At 39.7% G+C, this 14163-nt stretch overlaps 1 protein-coding gene across 1 annotated transcript in view; it reads right to left on the bottom strand.

Annotated features, from left to right (window-relative positions):
• Positions 1-591: 591 nt before the first annotated feature.
• Positions 592-14163, bottom strand: part of CDH17 (cadherin 17) — a gene marked incomplete at both ends in the record, with an annotated part of 43438 nt that continues 29866 nt past the window's right edge. Inside the window, 5 exons of the mRNA XM_080938757.1 lie at positions 592-680; positions 2906-3019; positions 3108-3224; positions 8886-9125; positions 12028-12158. Coding sequence (XP_080794883.1) covers positions 592-680; positions 2906-3019; positions 3108-3224; positions 8886-9125; positions 12028-12158 — 691 coding nt within the window. The remainder of the gene's footprint in view (positions 681-2905; positions 3020-3107; positions 3225-8885; positions 9126-12027; positions 12159-14163) is intronic.

Genomic DNA, 14163 nt, shown 5'->3' with positions numbered 1-14163 from the left:
CAAGTTGTAGGACCTCCATTAAAGATGGTTAACAACACAGAGATGCTGTTGTTCCTGCTAAAGAACAAGGCTACCCACTATCCCACCCCCACCCCTTCCAGGACTTCACTTTGTTTCTTTGTGTGACACATTTTAAATTCAGTGTTACACTAAGAGATGAAGGGGCAGAGGATGAAACAGAAATGGAAAGGTGGGACCTAGGAAATTTGGTGATAGATAACAGAAACATCCCTGAAGCAACAATACACGGGATGCATACCCAGCTCATCTTTCCCAGAGGGGAAACTTTAAGCTATGAAGCTAAGGCTTTTGTGAAGGCAGAAAGTGTTATGGGGGAATGGAGAATGACTCTAATGTCTGCAGAACATAAAGTATCTAAGTAGCATAAAATATTGCAGGACAAGAAGGGCATGCCATCCAAGAAATTACAGTTCACATTTAGGATGAAATTCTGAGATTAAACAGCTGGGGACCAGATATAGCACACGACACATAAACTCTACCAATGATAGTTCACATTTTGGATGAAATTAAACAGCCGAGGCATTGATATAGTGCTTGGTGCACAAGCTTGACCACTTCTTTTCAAATTCAGCTTCTCAGAGGCTTGTTCTCAGGGGACTGCGGATTTTCAACTTTATTTTTCCTCATTCGGATGAATACAACTGCTAAAATTATACCTGAAAAGAGAAAGCTCGGGGTTAAACAAGCACAGTCTCTAGATGTCCTAATACAGTCACAGTGTCTTGGTGAGGGTGGGAGTGGGGGATGACTGGTGACCCTCCATTTGAGTGATTACACAATGCTTTGTTGTTCTAGTGAATGTGGGCATCGGCTCTCTTGGATAAATTAGTAAAGAGGTCACTTGTTATTGGTATGTAGGAAAACCTGAGTTATAACTAACTAGAAGCTGGCAGGATTTCTACTAGGGAATAGATTTCTACTAGGGAATACTAGGGAATACCATAACTCCTCTGAGGGAAAAGAATGTGGAAATATGCCTGTCTGAACCATGTATGTGCCTAAATAGTGATTCTTCCCTAGAGAAATAAAAAGTCTAATCAGGACCAGGGAGCTATTCAGAACTGCCCACCTACCTAGCGTCTACTTTCATTGTACCTACCAAGTATGGATTATTTGTGATGATTTAAATTTGATTTTAAAACAATTTTAACCTCACAGTAAGGGCTCAGCATGCAGCTTAGTGGTAGAGCAGTTATCAGATGTACAACTTTGGGGACCTTTCTTGCAATGCCAGCCTATCCTGAGGGACCTTCAGTAGACTGCCTACACATTCTGGTTTCTCTTACCTCTCTGAACTCTTACAGAATTGCACTGCTTTTTAGCACTAACCTGAACTGTCAGCGCCCACTAGTAAGAGTGTGGAGTTGCTTTGTGGAAATTGCTCATCCATAAGGTTACAGAATTCACCAGGGCCAAGAAGACTGGACATTCAGGCACTTGCTGACAATCTTACAATAATTCACATGCCCCCATTTGAAAAGAATAAGGATATGAAACCAAAAAAGCCCTGTTAATTCTATTTCTATATATCCTCGAAACTGCCCATTAACTTAGAGTAGGATCATAGGAATAAGATTGTGTGAAAAAAAAAAAAAATTCAACTTGGTGCATGAACTCAGTCTTCTTAAGGTGGTTAGGAAAAACAATAAAAGGCCTAAAGGTAGAAGGGTTTAGTAAACAATGTCTCAAAATCTAACTCTGAGACCGAGACAGGAAGCTTGCCTCATTTCAAGGCCAGTCTAGACCACAAAGTGAGTCCCTCTCAAAAGAAGGGATGCTCATTTCTGTTAGTATGAAATGTGTGCAGCAGATGGTGTTCTCAAGGAGGCCACCTGGCCTCCACGCTTGACAGAGTGAATAGTAGCCAGGTTGCCATGGCTGTCCTATGACATCATTCATGAGGAGTTTGCACTGAAGAGCATAAGGAAAAGGGAGTTTTCTCAGAGCCCTGTGTTAGAGTCTAGTATGACAGCCTGAGACATGAGTACAAACATCTAGGTATAAAAATAATAGTAGAGAAGACTTTAAAGAAAGAAGGAAAGTGAAACTGTGTTAAGCCATTTAGCCATGTGCGCATGAATATTAAAATATCTTTCTAACTAACCACCATGAGGGCAGTTTATTGAGACAATATAATTATCTCAGGGCACTGATTTGGCAGAGACAAGAGAGGAAAGCTCTCCAGCTAGGTAGTCAGTGCCATGATGCCATGAAATTACTCCAGATTGTAAAGAAGCAGAGTCCAGAGTTAAGAAAATAATGCAAAGTGGAACTCGGCAACATCTCAGGTGTCATAGAATCATCATTTCACAGCCCACCCCTCCCTATTCCAACAGGGGCAGAAGAGCCTGTGATTTCTCTGAGAAAAGAATTATGCAAGCCTTGCCCATCATGATACCAATTCTAACAAACTCAGTGTTCGGTACAACAAGACAAAGAGACTGCCTTCTTTCTCTTTCATAAAAGTTTGGTAACTAGGCTCAGAGTACAGCAATTTATTTGATTTCAATCTTGAATGGCCTTCAAAGGGTCCCAATTCAGCATTATCATCAGATGACTTCCCTAGACATCTTGAGGACCGTAAAGGGAACAATAGGACCCAAGAGCCTTTCCCTCCCTTTCTCATTTGTACCCAGGGAGGTGAACAGCTTTTCTCAATAAAATACTATCTTCCTGTGAACCCCAAAGCAACACACCAGTCAATCATGGACCTCTGAAATCTCTGAAGCCATGAACCAAATAGAAAAATGTTGACTGTCTTGGGTGTTGGTTACAATAAAGAAGGGCTGGTGAAATTTCCAGAATACCCCTAAAGATGACATGATGGACTCACATATGAGGCTAGGGATAGAAAACCTAGGCTCTGAAAAGTCTCACTTACCGATGACCAGAAATGTGGTCAGAAGTATACCAACCGCCATGCCCACGGTGGGTATTCCATCATGGCTGCCCACTGGCCGGAAACAGCTTCCTTCCACGCACTGGCAGAAAGTAACTAAAAACCAGAACAGTGTTCGGTAGGTTAAGCTTTTTAAACTGCGCATGGTAACAGACATCCTACATGGCCTGTACAAGGTACCCACCTGGTAAGGAGACAACCCCTTCCATGGGTGGCTGCCCACCATCGTTGATGAGGATCGGGATGTCGTAAACTCGTTCCTCAAAGCGAGTGTGCTTGGTGGAGAGTCTAGCATGTGTGCCTGTCAGAACAGGGAGAAAATAAATCTTATGATAATACAACGTCAGAACCACACTCAACAGGCATAAAGCTCACTTTGGCATTGTATGTAATCAGGTAGACTGGAAAATAGTCTGATATAGGTGATAGTTTGAGTAACTTTATTTTTTCATGTCTCTTACCAAGAAAAATGGGCTTGGATCTCCTCCTTTTGTGTGTCTTAATGCTTTATCTTACTTGACAAGTTCCATACTGACGAGGAGTCGGGGAGGGTGGGACATCCGTGTTTTGTTCCTGATTTTAGTGAGAATGCTTCAAGTTTTTCTCCATTGAGCACAGTGTTGACCGAGGGCTTGCTGAACATTGCCTTTGTTACACTGAGCTTTGTTGCCTGTATTTTTAAATTCTCCAGAACTTCTACCATGAAGAGATGCTAGAATGTGTCAGTTGCCTCTTTATTTGTGTCTAATGGGATGATTATAGGTTTCTGTTCTTTGAGTCTACTTATAGGATGCTTACTGATTTACATGTTAAATCATTCCCCAGATCTCTGGATTGAAGCAGACTTGATTGTGGTGGACAGTGCCTTTGGTGTGTTCTTGAGTTTGGCTTCCAAGTATTTTATTGAGAATTTTTTTATGTACATGTTCATCAGACCTTTTGGGTGGGGGGTGTCTTTGTAAGTGTTTATTTTTTTCTCTATCAGAGTAATATCAGCTTTGTAGAAAATTGAATATTTCTGACTTTTAAAACTTTTATGGGAGCTGGGCATTCGTGCACACCTTCGATCCCAGCATTTAGGAGGCAGAGGCAAGCAAATCTCTGAGTTAGAGGTCAGCCTGATCTACAGAGTGAGTTCCAGAACAGCCTGAGCTACACAGAGGGATCCTGTCTCAGAAAAAAAAAAAAAAAAAAAAAAAAAAACCTATGGAATAATTTGAATTTTGCTGTTGGTTCTGCAAAAGTCTTGTAGGTGTTTGGATCCCCCTGGCCCTGGGCACTTTTGTGGTTGTTGAAAGATGTTCTTTTTTGCCTCTGTCTCAGGTGATGTTAGGGGGCCAGCTTGTTTATTTTACCTTCTTTTAGCTTTTGTAGAACTCACACCTAGAAAAAAATTTTTTTAGATTCCAGTCTGTTGGAAAATAATTTTTTCTAAGTATGTCTTTGTGATTCTCTGAATTTGCCAAGTGTCTGTTTGAATGCTTCCATTGTATATCTAATTTTACTTACTTAGATCGCCTCTTTCTTTTGGCTATTTTGGTAAAAGTTCAATCCTGATAGCTCCTCGTTTCTTTCATTGATTTCTGCCCTGCTTTTGATTATTCTTGACTGTCTTTTTTCACTTTTTAGTTTTTACATGTATGGTTGGTTTTCCTGCATTTTAGTCCATGTACCACATTCAGGAAGTAAGCACTGTGGTTGGAAGTGAGTAATTGGATCCCCTGAGATTGGAGTTACAACATGTAAGTTGCCATGTAGTGCTAGGAACAGAACCCAGGTACTCTGGAATAGCCAGTGCTCTTGACTGTTGCGTCATCTCTTCAGCCCATCTTCTTGTTTATTTTGGGAGACATTGGCTTTTTATTTTCCAAGGACTGAGTGCTGTGATTCTTTTTTTTTTTTTTTTACTGTGCCCCATAAGTTTTGGTATGTTGTGTTTTCTTTTTCATTTAATTACAAAATATTTATTTATTTTTCTTGACACAACTAGCATTTAGTAATGGGTTTAGTTTCTTGTGTACTTCTCTAGTTTCTATTGTCCATGGTATCCAGATTTAATTTGTTGTGGTTAGATAGAATGCAGGATGTGATCTCAATTTTCCTATATTTGCTAAGACTTACTTTGTGTCCCAATATGTAGTTAATTTTGTAGAAAGTCTTGTGGGATGCTGAAAGAATGTACATTCTTTAGTATTCGGATGGAACATTTTCTTCTGGGTTCATTTGATTTATGAGGACATTTAACTAGAGAGTTTTTCTATATGACATATCTATTGGTGTGAATGATATTGAATCTACCTACTATCACTGTGTTGGGATCAATTTGTGGTTTTAGATCTAGTAATATTTGTTTTATAAAACTGGGTAACCCTGTTGCATATTTAGAATGTTAATATCTTTTTCGTGGATTTTGATATGAAATATACTTCCCTATCTCTTCTGACTAGTTTAGGTTGAAGTCTACTCTGACAGGTATTAGAATAGCTAGACCTGCTTGTTTCTTAGTTCCATTTACTTGGAATATCTTTTTAGTCTTCCTACCTGAGATTGTGTCTATTACTGATGAGGTGGCTTTTCTTAGAACCATCAGTAAAGTGGATTCCATTTTTTAACCCAATCTATTATTCTGACTTTTTAATTGAAGGATTGAGATGATTAAAACCCATGATTATTGATTTTTATGTGTTAATTTCTGTCACCTTGTTGACTCTGTCATGTGTTTATTTTCTCAGATGTCTTGATTACTTGTCTGGATATTGTTCATTTGTCCCTTGTGACATCTTGGGCGTGTTTATCCTGCTCTTCATATTGAAGTATTTCTCCTAGTCTCTTCTGTAGAGCTGGATGGACAGCATAAATTCCTTTAATCTATTTTTCTGTGGAAAGTGTTGTTTCTTCTGCCATTTCCATAGGCAGTTTTACTGGGCACCATAGTGTGGGTAGAGAGCTGCAGTTTTTTAGGACGTAAAATACACGTGGGTCTAGCTTATAAATGACTAAACCTTCCTCTCATGCAACTTTTGATATCTTTTATTTATTTGTGTTATTAATGTTTTAACTGGAATATGTTATAAAGAATTTCTTTTTGATTCAACTTGTTTGGCATTTTATAATCCTGTTGAACCTGGATGAACATCTCTTTCCCTAAGCTTGGAAATTTTTCTTTTATTGTTTTACTGAAGGCATTCTCTATGGTTTTATTGTGATATTCTCCTTCTCTTATGCCCATAGTTCAAACTCTAGATATTTTAATATTATCCCAAAACTTTTTATTTAAATATTATCCCACGTTTTGTTCACTTTAAAAGTTTTCCCATTGACCTTTCTTTCCAACTCCTCTCCTTGGTCTTCTGTCTCTGACTCTCTGTTTTTAAAGTGATTCATTTGTTAGTCAGGCTCTGCACTGAGGATTTTATTTCCATTCAGTTGGGTTTTCTTCAGAAATCAAACTCAATACTCATGTCTTAGTTAGGCTTTCTTACTTCATTCACCTCTTTGTCTTTGAGTTATTTGAACACTTATTATAGTCCTTATTTTGAATTTTCTATGTGAATATCCTTCTGTGTCTTTTTACTAGAAAAATACAAATTATGAAATTTGTATTTTTGGAAGTGTTCGGGTCTTTCTCATGATGTTTTTTTGTGTTGGTATTTGTGTATCTGGTATTAGTTTGTTGGCTGAGTTGTTCTTTAAGTTGTTTTAAAACCTACTGTTGTTAAAATCTTTTTACATATACATACACACAAACAAAGACTTTAAATGGATATAACCCATAACAGGGTAATAATTCTCCTACTGGATATTTTAAGTTAACAAATAAAAAACCAGGTGCCATGAATAGATTACCTCTGTTGGAGTCATTTACCAGTGATGTCTTATAGACTACCAAACATTATGGGCTATTTACAATGCTCTTGGTTACTGTCCAGAACTTGACAGTGAGATCCTATTGTTACATATATTACATATTTAAGTCATAGAACATGAAGAAATCAATCTAGTATTTACCTGAGCTCTTAATGCCTACAGGCTAGCTTACATAATAAGTAGAAAGCACTATACACAATAACTATATGCCAATGGGTTAGAAAAACAAAATGAAGCAGAAAAATATTTGAAAGCCACAAAGTAGCAACATTAACCAAAAAGAAGTGTGTAATCAAATAGACATATAACAAAGAAATGAAATGCACAGTTAAATTTTGCACCAAACAAATAAATAAATTTTCTATTCCCAAATGTATTCATCATTAAATAATTTCTCTCCTAAACTTGAAGGAAGAAATGACTACAGTTTCACACACAGGCTTCCAGATAACTGCATAGGTAGAACATCTTCTAACTTACTCTATCAGGTTAGCACTCGATGATATTAGAAATGGGTTTTTAAAAAACATTTTAAGAAAAAAAAGACAAGTCAGCTTATATAGATTTGTTGATATAAACACAAAAGTCTTAATTTTACTACATTATATTACAAATTACATAAACCATTTTATCATCAAGTAGACCTCATACCAGCATAAAAAACAATAAAAGATAAAAGCTGATATAATCTACCAACTGCTGAAAAAAACATCCAACTCAATCAGAGAGAAAAACAGTTCTCAGTGAGTCATGACTAGAAAGCCAAAGTATCAAATATGGATTACCTAAGAAATATACCTACTAATGGAAGATAGCAACTTGCCTTCTATACCAGAAGAACAAGTTTAATATTGTATACAATATTATCAACAATATTGTATACAATATTATCAACAATATTGTATACAATATTATCAACAATATTGTATACAATATTATCAACAATAGAAGCTGAAGGGTCCAATCTGGGAACAATAATTGATCAATGATCAGATGCATCACTGACGGATGGATGGCAAGGCGCTACTTGAAAAGAAGAGAGGCTTAAACCATTAGTCACTAGGGTAATATAACAGAACTGCACACCCACTGGAATGGCTAAGCGTAACTGAGCTGAGCAAATCCACTGGAGAGACTGAGCAGCTGAGGTCTCATGTGCTAATGGGAACGCAAAGTGCGAAGAACAAATTGGGAAACGGTTTGACCCTTTCTGAACTAAGCATTGACCCACCATTGATGTAGTCACTCCACTCCTTGGTGCTCAACTATGAAACATGGGAAATCATGTTCCTAACACACTAGTCCACACACATGTGCCCAACACACATGCAACCAACAGTCACCGAGAGAATGGGAGACGCCGTGGTACCACTACATGATATAAAGATGATGCTCTCACACACACAGCAAGAACAGACACCCAAACAGTTATGCTGTGAGGAAAGAAGTTATGGAACCTGAAAGGACATGAAGTTACAAAACAAATCTGCAGCAGCAGAAAGATGGGCTATTGGCTGAGAAAAGGCAGAGTGGAATTAATGAGGTGGGCAGGGGCAATAAAAATAATAGGGTAAGAAAAAAGCTGGCGTGGCAAAATCGTCACTTGCCTGATCTGATCTGATATATGTATGCATGTATATGTGTATGCATGTGTGTATGTACATGTGTGCTTGTGTGTCTGTGTATGTATGAGTGTATATGTGTGCTTGTGTGTCTGTGTATGTATGAGTGTATATGTGTGTATGTGTGTAACTGCGACATATAGTAAGTTTACTATATGTCAATTGTTTTAATAAGTATTTTAATAAATATAAAATGTGCTTCTTAGCTTCACTAGAAATTTACAGATGATGTTCAAAATTGTTCATCTATCCATGTACACAGGATGCTGTGGTGTCACACTTCCCTCTCTGTGAAGGCTGGGCTTTGAAGATTTCCCTGTGTGCTTTCCGTGTGTGCTTCTAGGGCATGGCCTGATTTCTTGGGACAAGAAGAAAATTCTGTGGTGAATTATAAAGCCCACCAACGCGCGCGTGCACACAAATAATTCCTCTATCCACCATTGAGTTTCCTCACTATACATTTGATAACTCACCATTGATTTTGGAAACTTCCCAGTCGTTTTGTAAGCTCTCTCTGGCAAGGGCGAATGTAAACTTGGGCCTCCGAAGTGACTGCTGGTCATCATCCGTGGCCCCGAAGATGAGGCTTCCAGCAGCAGTGAGGGGATGGCAGAAGAACAGGCCTGTGTAGTCCTTAGCTAGGCGAGGGGGGTTGTCATTCACATCCAGGAGGACCAGGTGGAAATGTGCCGTAGAGCTCAGAGAGGACCCGCCTAAGAAATTGAAGGGTTAGAATATAATTCCAAACATTATTGTCATCTTTCATAAAGAATCATGTTTCTTTTTTCTTAAAAAAAGTCAATATTTAAGTAGTTGGGCCTATTAAAGTAGTAGAAGGAAGCTTTTAGAATTACAGACTTAATATTAGTACTGCTTAAAATGCTCAAACGGAACCAGCAATATGACCTGGTGAGTAAAAGACACTTGCTGCCAAACTTGGCAACATGAGTTCGATTCCTGGAAGCCACACAGAGGAAGAAGAACTGATTCCCATAAATTATTCTTTGATGTACACACACACACATGCATACACACACACACACACACACACACACGAATACACATACATACATACACACACATACACATGCATTCATACTCTCTCTTTCTCTTTCATACACACACACACACACACAAATGCAACTAAAATGATTTAAATGTTTAAATGATAATACTACCCAAGTGTGTGTGTGTGTGTGTGTGTGTGTGTGTGTGTGTTTTCAAAACAACTCTGAACCTTACAGAGAAGAATGACACTCAAAAGCTGTGTGTCTTAGCTATGTTCACACAGGTAATGCACAGGAGAGATCTCCCTGTGAGCCACACCCTCGATCACTTCCCACTGCCTTCCAAAGCCTAACCCAGTCTTCTAAGCTTCATTGTCTCGGCTGAGAAGCATGTGGCTGCATGACCATCTTTACGGAGATCTCACATCCAAACAGAAAGCAGAACATGGTTGCACGGCTGTAATGATGAAGACCACGTCCTCTTCGTGATAACCAATGGTAGCCGTGTGCTCTTGGGCAGATCAATTTCTCAATGCCTTGGTTTCTTTGTGCACAAAATATGGTCAATAACAGAACTACACAGGAGGTGTCAAGTGTGGTACAATCGACCCCGACTGTCCCCGCCTGACCTCAGGCAGACACTGCTTTGATGGTTGGACACTACTTGTGTTCCTGTAAACTATTTTATGGCTCCTGCTTTGATTCCAGGAAGCCTTGTTTCCTTGCTTTTCTTCACAGCAACTTTTATGTCTCTGACTGTTCTTAAACCAAAGACGAGCCCAGTGGAGTCTTTGATGTTGTTTGGTCTGTTAACATTATTATTATTTCGGCGCCAACAACTGAAAATGGAACAGGTTTTTGCTCATGGTCACAATCCACGAGACTTCTAAAACATGAAAACCACTTAGAAACTTGTGCAAAGTGAAATGTTGATTGTTGTGGGATCAAGGAGAAGGCACAGAATCAACAAGGTTTAGACAGAAACCCCCTCGGACTTACTGGGAACTTTTAAATCACCAGTTAAACATATACTTCCTGATGTCAGAATGGGTAGCAGGCGGCAGAGACTGCGTTGTCCCTGTCTCAGCAAAGTCTGGTCTATTTGGGCATCCCTTCCAACAATAAATAGACTTGCTGTAGTTGAACTTAGCTATAGTCTTTCTGGTTTTCTTTAATTTTTTTTCCCCATACATTTTTATGATCCCTCTCTCTGTTCCACGCCTCTGCCTCTAATTTGGGGTTTTGTATTTAAAATTTTTTTTTGGTCTAAAACTGTATTTGTTTGATAGTAATTATTTCTGCTCTCATATTTTGTGTAAGCCAGGCAGATACATCACTAGCTAGAGTCCTTGATCAGCACAAGATCCACAGAATTCCTACTGCAATATGGAAAATTCCATTTAATTAGCAGCCTTATACCTGGATACCATACTCTCCCTGTGAGTTTATCTTCATTTCAATCTGAACTTTTTCCTGGAGCTCCATGGTCAGAGCCAGTGGGTAACTAGTATCACAAATGAATTAAACAAGAGTCAAGGCTTATGTAAGAATGGTCCAAAAATCCTGGCATATCTGTGAAATTGTTTCACTTTCAAAATGTATCTTGCCTCATCAAAGCAGCAGATACTCGGGTCCCCTGATATCCGCTGAATCAGAATCCCCAAGGATGGACTCCCAGGCAGAGAGCCTTGCATCAAAAGTTTTGTGCTCAAAAAAAAAAAAAAAAAAAAAAAAAAAAAAAAAAGTGAGCGCCAAGGGGCTAAAATTTAAGGCTCTGCCAGACTGGCTTTGGGAGGTTAGCTAGGGATTCTAGAATGTGCCAAGAAGAGGCTCTAGTCCCCCACAGAAAACCAGAGCAGACAGCATCCCTGATACCCTGCCAGCCTCAGGGAAACTCTGCCTAGGAGAAGCACAGACAGGCACAAGTGTTCTCTAACACATCCACGAGGGACTGAAAACACACACACTCACACACTCACACACACTCTCACACACACATACATTCACACACACTCTCACAGACACATTCACACACATTAACACACACACACTCACATACACACTCTCACACACATTCACACACATAATTCACACACACACACATTCACACACACTCTCACACACACATTCACACACACACATTCACACACTCTCACACATACACATTCACACACACTCACACACACACTCACACACACCTTCACACACACACACATTCACACACTCTCACATACACACACATTCACACACACATTCACACACCACACACTCTCACACATACACATTCACACACACTAACACCTTCACACACACATTCACACCCATACACACTCACACACACATTCACACACATTCACACACTCTCACATACACACACATTCACACACACACTCACACACACTCTCACACACACACATTCACACACATACTCATACTCACACTCTCACACACACACACACACTCTCACACATACACATTCACACACACTCACACTCACACTTTCACACACACACATTCACACACATACACACTCACACACCACTCATTCTCATTGCTGTCCACCCCACCCCCAACCCCCCATGATCTGGTTGTGCTTTATTTTGCTCACCGACTTCAGTGGCCACCACCTGCACTCGGTACACACTTTCTGTTTCCCTGTCCATCGGAGCAGCGCTAAATATCTCACCAGTGACCGAGTCGATTTTAAGCCAGCCTCTCTTATTGTCTTTCAGTGAATAACTGTAGGGGAGAGCGGAAGAAAATCTGTTAAAACCTGTTGCTTTGCATGAAAATGGGAGATAGTCTGTGCTTCCTACACAGGCGTAGAATCTTCCTTTGGGTACCATGAATCACACAGCATCAGCACCTCATTTACATATCTCTCCTCGGAAGACAGCAGTGATTCTCCAGGTTTGAGCTGCAACCCCTTTGGGGATCAAATGACCCTTTCACAGGGTCACTCAAGACCATCTGAAAACACAGATGTTTACAGTATGATTCATAACTAGCAAAATTACGGTTATGGAATAGCAACAAAAATAATTATACGGTTGAGGGTCATACAATGTGAGGAGCTAAAATTGAAGGGTCGCAGCGTTAGGAAGGGTGAGAAACGCTGCTCTGCAGCATGGTTCTGTGCTTGTTTTATTACGTATGGCAGAGTCACCAGCTCTGGAGGAAAAGTTACACTTTCCCTACAGTACTCATATTTGTGTGTGAATGATAAATCAGAACTCCTAAGACCTTGAGTTTCCACCCTGACGGAAGTTGGACAATTGGCTTGCTTCATTTTAAAGGTCCTCATTGACCGCAGTGCACAGCTGACTCGGGTGGAATAAGGAATGGTGAGAAAGGATGGGCTAACAGAGGGGGCGATGCTTTGGACCACAGTGGAAGTAGTCAGAAACGCCCGGCTTCTAGATCTGTGGCCCGCAATGGGCTCTCTAACATTTGAAGCTGGGTTGGATTTGAATCCACTCTCTAAGTTTACCCAGCTGGAGAGTCTGATTTCTCAGTCTACGGCGTCAGAGTCAGTAAAGTTAGCTCTTACGGAATCGTGTGCCCCTGGGCTGCCTTGATTACTCTTCGTTCATTTGCCTTCCAGAGACACACTTTATAGGATGCCCCTTTTCAGTCTCCCTTGCCCATTTCATCTCCTGCTGACAACTCTGGTTTCACGTTCTATACCAGTTTTTGAGCCACCGGAGGAATTTCCTTAAATGCTTTCGTTTTCTCTATCCTATCTTGCACATACCAATAATTTTATTGATGTATTTTTTTTTTCATTTCAACCAGCAATTTTTAATAGCATTTTCCTGGAGGATACAGAGGCATGGGTTAGATAAAAATGGCCTGTGGGGTTTGGATAATCTGGATTCCATCATGACTTGGGACTTGTATGTATAGCATCATTTCTACACTGATTGATGCAATATAATCGTCACTACTGGCGATGTTACTCCTCGGTACGATGTGTGCATGGTTTGAGTATTCGCTCTCCCCCACAAAAAATGTCAGCATGTTAGAAGCTTCCTTCTCAGACGGTAAATTTACTGAGGACAGGACCATTGAGAGGTAGGGTCAAGTGGGCTGTCCTTGTCACTTAAGGACACTTCCTTGTAGGGGTTGAGAGCATGCAGTGGCTACAGCTTCCTGTCTGAAGTGTGATCTTTGCCCTTTGCTTATGTTGCTGGTGTGCTAATAATCACACAAAGCCTTCAAAAGACCTAGCCTATGCTGGTGTTATGCCCATAAACGCTCAGAGCTATGAGTCGAATGAACTACTTTTCTTTATAAAGTTACCCTGCTTCACACTTTTTGCTATAGTAAGAGAATTAGTAATATACCTCATGCCAGAAAATCAGTAAAGCCGATATAACTGAACCCAAGTGTCTACAGGAGGTAAAACATCACTCAATTACACAGAGAAACTTAAAGACTTCAAACTGCATGTACCAGCTAAATCACGTGGAAGTATGTGTTTATATTCTGGCCAACATTGTATAAGACAAGCAAAAGGTCTGAGTTCAATTCCTATGTATGCTTATTGACCATGTGATCTTTAAAATCATATAGGTATTATGCAAATGTGTATATGTGTATTCAGTGAATGAGTCAATAATCATTAATCATTATTAAAGGAAATGCGTGTGGAGGAAGTTACATGAAACATGTATTGAGAATGGTTAAGGTAGAGAACATCTCACCTTGAGCACTAGCCCTCTGGAAATAACGGGGAAGAGTC

Source organism: Micromys minutus (assembly GCF_963924665.1).
Source record: "Micromys minutus genome assembly, chromosome: 26".
NCBI classification, from domain to species: Eukaryota; Metazoa; Chordata; class Mammalia; order Rodentia; family Muridae; genus Micromys; species Micromys minutus.
Note: the sequence above shows the minus strand (reverse complement) of the source record. Positions and strands in the feature narration are given on the sequence as shown.